The sequence below is a fragment of the Myiozetetes cayanensis genome, unplaced genomic scaffold (assembly GCF_022539395.1).
Source record: "Myiozetetes cayanensis isolate MyiCay16 unplaced genomic scaffold, myiCay2020 scf2-11, whole genome shotgun sequence".
In the NCBI taxonomy this organism is placed as follows: Eukaryota; Metazoa; Chordata; class Aves; order Passeriformes; family Tyrannidae; genus Myiozetetes; species Myiozetetes cayanensis.
In genome coordinates this window covers 54161782-54176707 of record NW_026087411.1, presented here as the reverse complement: position 1 = coordinate 54176707, position 14926 = coordinate 54161782, and the positions used below count along the sequence as shown (strand labels likewise).

At 45.5% G+C, this 14926-nt stretch overlaps 3 protein-coding genes across 8 annotated transcripts in view; 1 reads left to right on the top strand and 2 right to left on the bottom strand.

Annotated features, from left to right (window-relative positions):
* The window catches only part of PLAGL1 (PLAG1 like zinc finger 1), a 54626-nt gene extending 53412 nt beyond the window's left edge, over positions 1-1214 (bottom strand). The window contains 1 exon segment of the mRNA XM_050316206.1: positions 1107-1214. The gene's annotated coding sequence lies outside the window, so the exon portion shown is untranslated.
* LOC126640430 (uncharacterized) lies at positions 343-11793 on the top strand. Of its 6 annotated transcripts, none has more exons than XR_007629035.1 (3): positions 343-877; positions 2802-4947; positions 8110-9356. XR_007629035.1 is itself a non-coding variant. In XM_050316229.1 (3 exons), exons 1-3 carry the CDS (start codon positions 444-446, stop codon positions 10977-10979), a joined length of 696 nt encoding a protein of 231 aa, XP_050172186.1. In that variant the 5' UTR covers positions 343-443; the 3' UTR covers positions 10980-11793. The 6 variants fall into 6 exon arrangements, 4 of the variants coding, with proteins under 4 accessions (XP_050172186.1, XP_050172189.1, XP_050172187.1 ...); XM_050316229.1 differs by lacking the exon at positions 8110-9356 and adding an exon at positions 10953-11793 and having other exon boundaries at positions 2802-3036; XM_050316232.1 differs by having other exon boundaries at positions 2802-2982; positions 9335-9454.
* Positions 4859-12752, bottom strand: RSPH3 (radial spoke head 3). The gene is made up of 8 exons (XM_050316227.1): positions 12513-12752; positions 12250-12337; positions 10730-10871; positions 10088-10233; positions 9299-9502; positions 8098-8260; positions 6950-7036; positions 4859-5121 (listed from the first exon to the last, which is right to left on the bottom strand). The coding sequence occupies exons 1-8, from the start codon at positions 12632-12634 to the stop codon at positions 4859-4861; spliced, it is 1215 nt and encodes a 404-aa protein (XP_050172184.1). The 5' UTR covers positions 12635-12752.
* Between the last annotated feature and the right edge of the window lie 2174 nt (positions 12753-14926).

Genomic DNA, 14926 nt, shown 5'->3' with positions numbered 1-14926 from the left:
TGGGAAGATTATGTTTAAATTCACATTTTAAAGACAGTTACTACTTTGTGTTCTTCATCAGCTACTTCACATATATTCTACAAAAGCAGTTAGCCTTACTGGTCCTCCTTTGTAAGGAAAAATATACTGGTTATGCTCAAGTCAGACAGGGCAAGCAACACCCCTCAGAGAAGAGTTTGGCTGTCCCAAATTCACCTTTCCATTAAATGAACTGTCATTTGACTAAGGAACACAGACACTTAACAGGGAAATAAAAAAACAACTGAAAGTTAAATTTTAACCAAGTTACGTACTTTAGGGGAAAAAAATCATATAATGTGGTAAATCCCTCTTTCCCACAGAAAACAAAACAAAACAAAAGTCGCGTATCCCGTAGGAGTCAATGACAGCTCAAGGATTGACCTCAGCAAGCTGTCAGCCTACTGAAGAGAGATGAAAACCTGATGCAAACCGTGCTGCGGCTGCTTCTGTCGGCGGGGATTTTGATGACGGCGTCGACACCCGTGTGCGAGCGGCGGGCGTACCTTTGGGCCCGCAGATGTTTTCCCACGCGGGAACAAACCTCCGGACCACGACCCGAGTCTCTCCTCACGGGGGTGCCAAGGCCAGACGCGCATCACGGCACCGCCCGCTGCCCCACGCTCTGCCCTGAGAGCCCCGGGAGGGGCTGGAGAGCGGCGCGAAGGAAGGATGAGGATATGTCCATCGTCCCCCGCCCCAGTCCCCGGTCCTGCGGCCCTTCGGAGCCCGGAGGCAAGAGGGGCCGGGGCGGGCGCCCGTCCCGGGCTCCGGTGCGGGGCGCTGCGGGCGGACAAGCGGGAGAGCCTGCGCGGCGGCCGGGGCGTGGGGAAAGTCGAAGGGGAGAAGCGGAAAATAAGTAAGTAAAGACGAAACTCTCCTCCTGAAGGGGGACACTCTGCGGCACAGTTCGCTTTACTGCGGCGGCAGGCGGCCCGCCCGGTCCGACACCCGCGGCGCTCGGCTCCCGCCCGCCGGTGCCCCGCCCGGAGCGCGTCCTCCGCTCCCCGAGCGCCCCGGCCCCGCTGCGGGGCGGCGGAGCGACCCCCGCCCGGCCCGGCCCAGCCCCGCTCGCCGGCCCCGCTCACCTCATGGCCCAGCTCCGCGGGCGCCGCCCGCTCCCCCAGCGCCGGGCCGGGGAGCGCAGCGGCGGCGACTCCTCCCGTCCCCGCGGCGGTGCCCGGCCCCGGGAGGCGGCTGGCGGCGGGCGGGGCGGGGGAGGGCCGGGCCGAGGGGCGGCCGCGCCGCGTCCCCTCCCCGCTCCGCCCCTGCGGGGCAGCGCGGGCCTTGGGGACGAACACCGAGCGGAGCCCGGAGATGAGTCCGGCTCCCGGGGTATCCGAGCGCTCCCTCGGCGGCGGCGTTCGCGGGAAACTTGATGGAAACGGAGTGTGAGTACCGCGGCTGTCCGGCCGCCGATAGCGTCTCTGCTGTGGCCGCACGGAGTTATCCGTACTTGTGAGGATCTACATAACCCACCACCTGCACTGGTGGTGGTTATTTACTTCCCAGGAAAGCATCTCACAGCATTACGAATGACCTGCACACACCTACTGCTTTTGCTTCCTTCACTTAGGGTTCTGTTGCAGACCCGCACCCCAGCAGGCTGAGGGGCGCGGGAAGGCAGCATGTGCACATTCCCTGAAGCGAATGGTGGCTGTTTCTTCTTGTCCTGTCGCGGGTCATCCCTGGGGAGATGCTTCCACCTTCTCCATAACTACCATTTCAGTGCTGGGAAACCATGATCAGATCCAGCTGAGACTTCTCTTCTCAGGCTGAACGCACCCAGTTCCTTCAGTCCTGTGTGCTATGGCAAGTTCACATTTGAACATCTCTGTGGCCCTCCATAGGAACCCCTCCAATTATTCAGTGCCCCTTTTGAACTGGGGAAGACCACGGCTGGGGGTCAGTCCTCCAGAAGTGGACCGACAAGTGCCAAATAGAGAGGAATAATGGCATCCCTTGATCTGCTGGATATGGTCTTGCTGGCACAGAACACCTACCCCCCACCCTGGTCTAAAGTAGATATAATTTCAATTTCCAAAGCATGATTGAATCACAATTGCTGTTAAATCAAAATCCACTGTTAGGTCATTTTTAAGATCCAGCTAGGACTCTCACAGATAAAAGTAATCCATTTGGGCAGTTGCAAACATTGTACCAGCCTCTCAGCCAGACTTTTTGTCAGAAACCATGAACTCCATGGCAGTCAGCAGCATGTGATATGCCACCACCAGAGTTGCTACAGTTCACTGTTAAATTTATAAACTTAAACTGCCAGTGACAATACACATGTGCTAATATTATCATATGTTAATAACCAAGGCCTGGGCAACTCGAGAGCACCAAATGTCTGTAGTGCAGCTGAGGAGGAGGAGTGAGGCAACATAAGGCAGTTTATAATTACAATGATACTGCAATCAAGCAGTATAACAGCTAGACCAGTGAAATGTACTCTGGGCCATGTCTAGCTTCTGGTTTGTACTAGTAAAGAAACCCTGGCAGACAGAAACCACACTGAAATAGTTTCATTATTTCACTATGATAGATACTGTCGTACTGGTCTAAAGATGTTTTCTGCAGGAGTGCAGCACAGGACTCCATGGCTGTGTGAACACCACTGGGCTGTTGCTGTATACTCCTGTTGTTAATACAGCTTCCTCAGGCTCCTGAGCTTGTAGCCATTAAAAATGGATAAAGTAAGGTTCATGTTTAAGACATACATATAAGCAAGCAAACAAACAATTTCATAAGTGTATTCTTTTTATTTGTTCTCTTTGCAGCATTTTGAAACCCCTGATTTCTGCCAGCAGCAAACTTGTCATGAACTTTGGTCTCACCAGAAAGTTCTCAAAGTGCAGTGACAAGTCTGTCAATATGCAGTGGAGAAATGTGGAGAGTCCAGTGGTCCCAATGTGGTCCATCAGTACCAAAAGGATTCCCAAACTGAATCAGGGTCAGGCAGTAAGTCTCAATGACTTTCCCGCTTCCCAAGTGGATGTTGAAGTAAACAAAGAGGTAAACTGCTGGGCGGGTTGTTGAAGTAATGCTTTGGCTTTTTGCAGAGGAATCAATAGATGCAAATCACATGGATACAGCCACATTGTAACCAGCTGCTTTTAATAAAGCACACAAAGATAGGAAGCACACACACTTCTGTTTAAGGTGTTTACTGACAGGCACCCAGCCTGGGCATGACCAGAGGAGGTATTACCTCAACTCCTCTGCTACAACTGGTCCTTTGAACACAGTGCAAAGCCATGAATTACATGTCCAGTTTCTGGGAGAAAGCACTAAGAAACTCTGCATCCTGGGTCCAGCATCCAGATGTGTTAAGAGTTGCTTATTGTGTGAAAAGATGGCTGAATGTAGGCAGGGAAATGTACTTTTCCTGCAATCTCATTCAAAGAACAGATTGAAACAGCTCTGCTGAACTTTTTGAAAGGGTTCAGGTCAGCCCTAGGGCTGAGACATGGCATGCATTTAACTCAGCAGCTGCAGTTAAAAAGCCCTGAAACCCACAATACTCAGAGAAGTGTTCAAGGCAAGGCTGGATGGGTCTTTGAGCAATCTGATCTAGTGAAAAATGTCCCTGCCTATGGCGGGGCCAGTTGTTGGATTAGATAATCTTTAAGTCCCCTTCCAACCCAAATGACTCTATGATCTAGAGCGGAGTTTATTGGGTGGCTCAAGCATTGGCTTCTCATGTTATAAATGACTGGATTTTGCAAAAGGCCGATGCCTTTGCGGTTTAGCAGAGAAGGGAAGTCCATAGGGGTGTCACTAGTGCAGGGTGTGCAATGTGCAATAGGTGGTATCAGTGATGTGTTTCTACCCGTTGCTACAGCCCGATTGCTGTGGGCTGTCCTGCCCTCTAGTGCCTGCAGCGACAGCTCCCTCTCTCTTCTCTCCACTCCCCCAATGCCTGCAGCACATGCACATGCACACCCAGGAGCTGCTGACCTCCGTGCCACCCTGGGTGCAGAGCTGGCCGCTCTTCGGCCTTACCTGCCTGTCGAGGACAGCTGCTGCTGGGGACACCGACCCAGCAAGGAAACGGTGTTGCTGCAATGTATCACAGATGCACTTTTGTGAGGGAGACTGCCCCACTTCAGGAGCTGGCCTGTGAACAGACAGAGACACTCGGGGCAGTGCAGGCACATTCTGTCAGTCACGTCTGGTACCATTTCCAGTAAAACATCAGGAAAGGATGATTACAAAGAAAATCAAGACTGGACTTAGCGTGTGGCTTCAGCCCCTCACCTGGGTGCCAGGAGTCAGGGACTTAATGAGGATTTTGCACTGGCAGAAATTCCTAGTGGCAGGTACCTCTTTGAACTTGAAAAGCTTGAGGAACAACTGCTTTTGCTCTATTACCTGTTGAGATGCCCATTCAGGTTTGCGAGGAAAGACTAATATGACTGAAAAGCAATTTATCTAATTGCTGTAGTAGCAACCTTTCAAAACAGGGAGAGTAAGGAAATTTTGTTCCAAGAACATTATCAAAGCACTTCCAAAGGTTATTATGATGCTCTCAATGTCCTTCAAGTGCAGGGTGTGGGACAGCAGTACTTTTCAACTGTAAATCTCCCAGTTTTTTGATGGATTGGATTGTGTAGAAGGGGATAATATTTCCCTGCCATTCATTGCACTAGTAACTTATCTTGGTTCTTACAGCCTGAAATCAACAATACCACATATGGAAAACATGTTTTAATGCTTTACTGTTGCTTAGGTTCCTCTTTCAGCATGGGTAAGGCACAATACTTGTAAATAGAGAGGAATTAATTTCTTCTCTCTGAGCCATTAATCTCCATTTACTTGATGACTTGCATGTTTGTTACTCAGTTTCCAAATCCTGTGTTCCTGCTTGATCTGATTCTTCCAACTGGGATGAGATGGGATCTGAAGGCTGTTCCTCAGCAACAGGTTGGTCAGTCTCTTCTTTCTCTGTGACTATTTGGTCAGCAGCAGCTGTCTCACCAGACACCTGGGGTGCAGCATCTGGTGGCCTGGGCTCTTTAGCAGGTTCTTCTGTCTGACCAGGCAGAGTCTGACAGCTAAATGCATCTAAGCGTTTTTCAACCACTGTACGAATCAAGGCTGAAACAGAGAAAGCCACCATTAACGAACATGGAGGAAAACCCCTATAATTTAACATTTTTTATATATTACTGACCTGTAATTTCTTAAACAGGGAAAGAACCCTAAAGTAACACTAAAAATTAAAGAATATTTAAATGAGACAAAACCATCCCTGATGCTGTAGCCAGATGATTGGTTTACACTCAAAGCAGTGATTTGAAAAGGGTGCACTTGGGTATTTTTGTTAATTTCCTCACATTTGCTTCTCACTCCCAGAGCAGGTCACCCCATCAGGAACAAGGACTAGCCAGGTTACACAACAGGCGGTGCTTTAGGCAGTCTCCATTCAAATAGGTTAAAAGTGGATCCTTAGAGACTTTTCCCATGTGTCTGCTTAAGAGGGGAAAAAAGCAATGAACTATCTCAGCTGAGGCTGTGTCTGCCTCTACAAAATTTGGAGAATGTTCCTTTAGCAGAGATGATGTTTACTCAACAGTGGGTGACTGGGTATAAATCAGGAAATACAGAGGGTAAATAGCAAAATGGGCTGCTGACATTACTTATTGGCCTGCCCCAAGTGCTCTGTATATCTCAGAACTGGAGCAAGAGTATGATATCTAGTTAAACAATTAAACAGATTTAACAGGAATATGATAGATGTTCTCATCAATAGAGTATCCTGCAGCAACATTATCCTAAGGATGTTTTAATTCAGTAGTCACGTACAATATATTTTTTCTTAAAAGAAGAGAAATTTCTTTCCTCTCCTGAAGAGCTACATGAAGAAGTGATCCTTGAATGTACATACTGGCACATATATCAGGATAAAATACCTAACAGACCAGCTGTAATTGTCCAAATCATACTATATCTTAATAAATAAAATTCAGTGTTCCAGGTAAACCAAAAACAAACCCAACGGGAGCAAACACAATTTTAATTCAAACCCAAAATCCCAGCAAGAGGAAAACTATAGGAATGAAGAAGATGTAATGCAAGTGTAAAAAGTGGTTTGACCTAGGAGCACCCCAGTGGATACACATACATCATAATTTTGTTTTTCTACAGAAGAGGGAGTTCAGATTGTTCAGGTGTTTCAACTACAGCCTCTGAAGACTGAGTAATAAAAGAACCCAAATACTTAACTTGAACTAGCCCAAAAACCACTGATATTTCAATCTATTTCAAAAGCAAGGACATGATTATTGACTACAGCAGGAGGTAAGCCCTTGTTTTGATGAAAAATGTTGGTCACCTCACTTCTCAGTCAACCATGGCCTATGATTATCCTCCTTTCACATAGGAGTGCTGGGAGCTTACACAAATGAATGAAGAGACTTTCATGGTATTCATGTGGCAGTACACAGGATGGGCTTTTCTGTTCCCACTGGCACAATCAGGCACACTACAGAGAGCGTAACAGCAATGGTAGCTGTGTAACACAGAGGAAGTAGAAGCTTTATAGCAGAAAAAAAGATTTGTGTTCTTTAACCATTATCTTCCTGACATATGTGTTGTATCTCCCAGCATTAACACATCTCAAACAGTATAAAGCCAGAAGAGAGTGGACAGTGCAGCATGACTGACACTCCTATTATTTCAGATGAAAATCAATTACCTAGTTGTATGTAGTAGTAGTTTTCCAACATTAAAACATTTTGATATAGTAAAAAAAAAAACAACAAAAAAACCAAAAACCCTAAACACAAAGAGCCATGGGTACTTAAATGACCCCTCCTACCTTAATCCACAGTGACAATGTAAATGTGATATTTGTTCTGACCAGGAAAAAAGCAATCAAGAACATCAAGCAGCCCAGATTACATTACAGGACTTGCGAACTTACAGTCAAGCATTGTTCTCCCCAGAACCTTCTTCTGTAGTGTTTCTTCCACTTCTGACATCAGCCATGGAAGGAATTCTGTCTCAATATCTGTAAGAATTTAGCAGGAATGTAGAAAGAGAAAATGCCATTTTATTAAGGATGACTGACAGGAGTTGGGGACTGTTTTTTATTTGCTGCAACAATTAAGGGATGAACACCCCTGCCAAAAGACTCTTGATTGTAAGAGTCAGATGAAATCTCTCAAGTGTTGTTTGGTTTCTTATCTCCAGCCTCCCTTACTGAGGTTCATCATTATGGACTCTGACCAGAGTCCTCTCAACTGCAGTGATTTTCAAAGAGGTCTGGCACCCTTGAAAAGCTAGCACAGTTGAGATATACAGTCATGTTCTAGTGAGATCAAATAACTATTCTGAACAAGTCAGGAGAATAACATTTCCTGCCTTGCTTTCCAAAGACATTTGGCTTCTGGTCTGCTGAAAGCATTTCTTCCCTCTGACTAAAGAGCTCTTGCTTACCCATGTATTTCTCAAATCATACTCTTTGTATACTGTGGTCCCAAAGCCTGTCCTGGTGCAAAATACACTCAGTTTCTGCATTAACCCCATGACTTATTCCGGAGAGAGTGTAGCTGTTCCCAAGCTGTGGTATGCGACCATGTGGAGCCTGGTGAAGTGGGGTGCAGCAAGGTAGCCCATGTGAAATGCTGCTGATTCTAAAGGCTCGGAGGTCACTGATGTACAAGTCTAAAATTATTTTCAGGGCCTAATTCTAAATGAGTAATTTCCCCTTGCTCTGATAATCATTAAAAAAATATTCAGAATGACATACTGATTTCTTTGTTCTATCAAAACACATTTACTTCAATTTGGGTATCTCTTTCTACTGTACCAATCCTAACCACCCATTTATATCTCTTCAATTCCAAAGCAGCTCTTTTCATTGTCACACTGTCAGCTCTTGCTTATCCTTGACTACTTGTACAGATGACCAATAATATTTGTTTGTGTTAAAACTATGAGTTCAGCCACAAATGTAAATGAATAAAGTCTTATGACATTATTCTAAATAATAGGAGAATATGCTACGTTTTATGGTTGTTTCGAGGTTTATATTACTTAGTTCATATATTTTTAAAAATAAATACAAACCTCTTTCTATAGGGTCATAAAAAAATCCACTGTCATAAAGATTGCTGAAGACTGAGGGAATAAGATCAGCCAGGTAACGCTTAGCAAATGCCCGAGCTGCAATTTTCTCTGTGGTCTCTTTCTGCTTCCGCAGCTTTTCCAAGTGCTCGAGTCTGCGACGTTCCTGTCAAGGCAATTATGCATGTAAAACTTAGAGGCCTTTAGCTGTTACTTCCTTGATCTAGACTTTGAAGAATTATCACAGTGCAAGTCTCTTAAATAGCAAAGATAATTAAAACTGCAGATAATCATAGTCTCTACCTGGTATTTGCAGCCTCTACCTTTCACAAAAACTCCTCATATGAAAGAATGCTTGAAAGCAAGCTTGTACTCAATCTATGAAGTATTATAATAAACAAAAATTACAGAGAAACACATTTCTGTGTTCTGTGGTTCACCTTTTCGATTTTGAGAAGTCTGTAAAATAAGGGCCTCACAGTTGACCAATGAAACCCTTCTCTGATGTCTTAGTATACATTGGTCTCATGCCTTCTTGATTTATTATTGCAGATCAAGTTGATCATTGGCCTTAGAATGAGATGAAGTTAGATGGTATTTCCTGAACTTTTCAGCTTTCCAATATTCTAACCCATTTGATGATTAAAATGATTAAAACTCAAATTAGTCCAGGAAAACATTAAAAACCCCAATTATACAAGGCTGATGAATAGTGAGTAAGACTTGCCTTTTCTGCTTATTCCTATTTACTAAATACTAATAATATAGCATAATACTTGGAGATCTTGAGATGTACGTGTGCAAATATAGTAGTGCATGCATTGGGTGTGAATGTCTAGGAGGTGTCTCTCTTACTTTCAAGCACTCTGACTATTCATTTATCAGTTATTATAATGAGAATGTTTAAGAAACAGCTGCACCAGGTACAGAATAAAAAGCTGTTGGTCTGGCCTCTTGATCAGATGTCCGAGGATACCAGGTCATTCAAGCATGACTGCTCCAAATAAACACAACAGTATGATGCTGTTGTATGAGAACAAGTGGCAGAGTGCAGCTCACCAAAATGCTAGGAGGAATATCAAAGTTAACAGTGCCCTTTGAGGTCTGTCCAGCTTATCTCACAGCTTGCCATTCAGTACCGGAAATGTTTTTCTCCCTTCTGATGAGCATTCAGAATGTTTTGCTCTTAGGTAGGAAGTCCTACCTTCTCCTCTCTGATTCGCCTGTCCTGCTCTTCCAGGCGCTGTAATTCAGCAAACTCCGCGTTACGCAGCTCTATAAAGGCACGCTGATGTGCCCGCAGCTGGGCCAGCTCTTCTTCCTCCATGACTTCCAGCAAAGCCTGCTCAACTGTTTTCCCAATCAGCACTTCCAGGATTGGCTTAACTTCAATGTCAAAGTCAAATAACTGAGGATAAGAATCACAGAAACAGGGATAAATATCCCTTGGTCACAGTTGCTCTTAACAAGGATTGGCAAAGAGAACAGGAGGCTGAAGAAAGCCCCTGTGCTGAAGGCAGGCCAGAGAAGTGCAGGTGAGGGACCAGTGTCAGCTGAGGCAGAAAGAAGCATGAGTGCAGCTGGGAGCTAAGTGATGAGTGGGTTGGAGTGAGATGCACACATACCCTCTCACAGCCACTGTTGGGACTGCCAGGGACAAGCTGAACACTCACTTGGACCCTGTTTCTATGTTCCCAACCTGTTCTTGAGCTGGACATGTTTTACAGAAGAGAGCATTTCTCAGCACTGTAGTTCTTAGCTGAAAACAGCAGAACCAGTGCATATGGAGAAGTATCTTAATTTGGCACCTAACCTCAAAGTAGACTAAGGAGAGTTGGATTGGGGTTCGGATTTTTTGGTTTGTTTGTTTGTTTGTTTTATGTTCTGTGAGGATTCATTCCTTTCTGTTTCTTCTTCAATTTTGCATCAGAAATGTGTTTTATATGGGAGACATACTTCAACAGCACTTTGTGGACCTGACTTTGCTTCATACCTCTCCTTCTTCTATTTGCGTGGCTATATCTTTTCCTGTTTTGGCTGGTATGAAGAGTGGAGTTGGTGGTCTGTCCAAAAATTCATCTGTTTGACACTCTCCATCAACCTCTACTACATAGTCACAAATCTCTTCCAGATACAGTTCTAGAAACAAAAGCATATTGAATACTCAAAGCTGGATTCTTTTTATTTTAACTCTCAACTATTTTTGCTGTCTCTACACTGTGAATTATATCCAAAGAGTCAAATAAAATGTCTTATATAAAGTTAAAAAAAAAAAAAAGGCAGCTTGACTTAAAACATACATCAGTTTGCTGCATAGCCTATCTGATGCTATGCTTCCTGTAATGTCAGGTGCACTTCATGGAAGTGATTTCCAAAAAGGGTAAATAAATGAATAAATGAAAACTGCAAAACAGACCTTCTGGGAAAATGTCACTAATTTAGATAAATTTAATAAATACAACTAAAAATAAGGGGTTATAATGGAAAGGATTACAGAACCTTTGATTCTAGCATTCTATGATTTTAAACTTATCCTTGTGTGATTCTACCAACTTCATCATCAATTTAGCAAGTGAATATAGATCAGCAAGCTTTGTTTTCAGATGAATACAAAAAAAAACACAACCCCTTTTACCTGTCTGCACAGAAACGTGCTCTCTGCCTTCCACAGGCTCTGGTGTTCCTGGTCGAATTGGCTCTTTTATGCGCTTTCTCACTGGTGCTCTTTTCTGTGCACCCTTCTGCTTTTGAACCTCAGGGGGATTGGGTTGGGTACTCTGAGCAGGGGTGAGGAAGGAAAAAAAACACAAAACAGGATACACTTTGTACTTGAAAATGATATTTCATTCTTTCTACAGGAAAATGAAGATTGGTGGTTGATTTGAATGCTAGCAATCTAGCATTTTGGATTTACTTTTCTGGATCCTGACTCTAAATTTTTGGTTGACTTGAAGAGTGTAGGGCATGAAACATGAAGATATGCTAGCTGCCTACAGGCAGGTGCTAATGGCATCTCACAGTAAGAGCATTCATTTGTTATTTGAAAGTGAATATTGTATACAGAACTTTGCTTTGTGAGATAAAGTATAATAAAACAATGTTTTATATGTGAGTTTTCAAATTTTGAGAGGTCAAATGGACTTAAGTCCAGTTATCCTATTAGGAACAGAATTGTTTGCTAGATAAAAATTATAGGACCAATTATTGCTGATGAAACAAAAGAAACACATACTACCTTTTAAATTCAGTACTCTGCTTATGATTGAAATGAACACCAGTTTTGAACTTCTTAAACAAAGCTGACATGAAATTCACTCTAAGAAACAGATACTGAATAACACAAGTTATTTACACAAAGTAGCTTTTAAAAATATAGACTGCTATAAATTCATATATGATCAGATTGTCTATGTTGAAATATTCTCTGAAAATAAAGTATTGCATTTGGATGGGGTTCTGAGCGACCTGAACCAGTGGAAGATCTCCCTGTGGCAGGGGGTTGGAACCAAATGACCTTTTAAGATCCCTTCCAACCCAAACCATTCTAAGGTTCTATGACTTACTACTATATCAGGATAAACAAAATACTTTTGCCTCCTCACAAGTAGCTTTTGCATACTGCTGCACCATTTAGCTCTGCTTCTATGGTAGGATAAGCCAAAGTCTACCCCAAGACAATTTCCCAGGAGCTGCAATTCTCCCTGAGGACACCTTGCATGTGATCACAGATTATGCAGTGATGTCTTGTGTTTAGAATCATTACATTAAAGAAATAGAGCAAAAAAAGGAATCACGTACTTAATGGGGGAGGCAGAGGGAGAACAAATCAGAACTACATAAGTTCATGTGAAACTGAGTGCTTTAAATAAGAGCTGGAAACAGTCACAGACCGTGACTATGTGAAACATTTGAAGTAAAACTACAGTTTCAGTAGTTAAAATTATAAACGAGGAACAGCTTTCCTGGCCCTATGACTTTTCAACAAAGCTGTAGAATGATCCACATTAAAAACAAAACAAAACAAAACAAAAACACACAAAAACCCAAACAAAAAACCCCAACAAAACACCCCCCCCCAAACACAAAACAAACAAACACAAAACAACACCCCTCCAAAACAAGCAAACAAACAAAAACACATAAAAAACCCCATACCTGCGGCAGGAGCCGAATGGCTAAGGCGTGTCCCCGCGCCACTCTGGGGTCGCGCATGATGTTGCCGTAGCACACGGGCTGCTTCTGCCTGCGAGCAGCACAGACAGCGCCGGCTGCAGCACCACGCACCGCCCGCAGCGGCTCGGACCGCCCGCAGCGGGCAGCTCCCCCCGGGGCACAGGAAGGAGGAGCCCCCGGGAAGGGCGGCGAGGGAGCCGGGATGAAGGGAGAGGCGCGGAGGGCGCGGGGGCAGCGGCACTCACGGCTCGGCGGCGTCGGGCGGCGCTCGGTACTTGGGGCGGGCGAGCAGGGAGCGGGGCTGGCTGCTGTAGCTGTAGGGCAGCGCGGGGGCCACCGTCAGCTCCGGCGGTCGGGCGGGCAGCATGGTGGGTTCTGTCCGGCAGCCGCCGGGCGGTGCAGGGCGGCGGGACGCGGTGCGGGCCGATGGAATGCCGCTCGGATCGGGCCGATGGAATGCCGCTCGGATCGGGCCGATGGAATGCCGCTCGGATCGGGACGGCGCGGGCCGTGAGGGAGTGTGACGGCGTCCGTCTCCTGGGCAACGCGCGGCGCATGCGCGGCTGCGGGGTCGTTCATAGATCCACAGAACGGCTTGGGTTGGAAGGGACCCTAAAGATGGCTCAGTTCCATTCCCGCGCCGTGGGCAGGGACACCTTCCACTAGACCAGGTTGCTCAGAGCCCCATCCAGCCTGGCCTTGAACACTTCCAGGGGTGGGGCAGCTACAACTTCTCTGGGCAACCCCTTCCACTGCCTCACCACCCTCGCAGCAAACCATTTCTTCCTAACATCTGGTCTAAACCTACTCCCTTTGAGTTTGAAGCCGTTCCCCCTTGCCCTGTTACTACATGTCCTCGCAAGAAGCCCCTCTCCCTCTGTCCCCGCAGGTACTGGAGGGCCGCAGTTAGGTCACCCTTGGCTGTGCGCGGGTGTGGCTCGGGCGGGCAGCGCTTCGTGCCGTCCCCCTCACGGGCGCGTTCGTGATGGGAAGAGCCAAACCCTCGGGAGGGTTAAGGGGGACGTGCCGGCCCACCAGGCACTGGGAAAGCACCGCTGTAACCCGTAAAGGGCCCCAGCGCTGCGGGGCCTCCCGTGGCCGAGGTAATGAGGGAGCTGAACCGCGAGGTGTCACCGTCCTCCTTGCCGTCGCTGGACAAGCTCCTCCAGGGAAACTGGCGGTGGCTTAACTTGATCTGCAATGACATTGGGGTGCAGAGATTGGCTGGGGAATCGCGAAAACCTGTTGGATGGCGTACTGGTGGCTTAGGTACAGATGTCATAAAAGTACCGGCTCCAAAAGTACTGCACTCCAAATTTCGTGTTTTCCAAAAAAGCATTTGGATACTGTGAAGGTGTTGTATGCTGGGAGATAGGAGTGTGAGGTGCGTCCTCAGTATACCATCCCATCCGTGGTGAGCTGCACTCCTTGTCAGGGCAAATCGTGAGGATGTATTTTCAGATTCTGTGAAAATTTTCCTTTAAGAGAAACATAAAAGCAATGAAGGGTTACTGATACAGTGATAGCCTTCTTTTTTAACCTTTGTGGTTAGTGATATGCCTTGATTACTTTAGCAAGACAGAGTATATAAAATAGCCCATGACTTTTGTTTCTGAAACTTCTGGTTTAAATGTAATTCATGTGTGAAATTCTATTTATTTCATCTCAGTTATGTTAGTGCTGCAGATGCCTGTGCTCCACTACAGCCCCGAGTAGACAGTCACAAAAAAGAGAATTACAAATAGCAGAGTGTACTTCACAGGGGGCCTGGAAGGCATGAAAAGCTGTAGAGGAGGAGAAACTTTTTTAAAAACAAGTTTAAAAACTCCACCCTAAACAAAAACAAACAAACAAACAAAAAACACTACCAAAAAAAGCCAAGTGTGGGAGGCAAAGAAAAACAAGGAACGTTTTTGTGATTCATTAATGGGCAGCTTACATAGCCAGTACAGGAATGGGAATTGTGTTCACTAGACTTTTGTTAGCTGGGAGGTAGGACAGAAGGATATGGGCCTGCAGAAGTACTTTTCAAGTATCACTGGGGTAGGAGGGTAGAGCAGTCCTTCAATATTTGTTTGTGTCTGGGCAAGCAAAGTTAATGAATAAGCATCTCAGTTGAGCCAAGCCAGAGAACTATGGCCCTTGAATTTGACCAGAACCAATACAACCCTTTGATTTTGGAGACCTGACTCATATTTCCTAGAGTTTGGCTATACAGCTAACTATACTGCTTTTGGACTGGGGATTTGAAATCCGGGTAGACCTTTCCAGGATTGTTAGGGATTTGGTATTTCTGTTCACATGCAAAACAGCTGCAGCATAGCCTTAAAAAACATCCACCTATACAGATCTGGTAAGGAATGGAGTGGGCTTTCTGAACAAACCTAGAAATTTGTCTGGAATGGATTGGATAGGGAGACAATGCAAAGAGGGCTTCTAACCAGGAGGAGCAAGGACCAGTGGAACAAGGATTCCTGCAGTGCTGTTACCTATTGCCCACAAGTCTTGTGAAGATGAAGGTGTTGCATCACAAGTTCATTTTGTTAAGCTGGCCCCAGCCTGGTAGCTTACCTTTTGGGTGAATTTCTAATCCACCTAATAAGTGCACTGGTTGAATGGCAGAGACTCTCCTCATCTCCTCGAAACACTGCTAACTCCT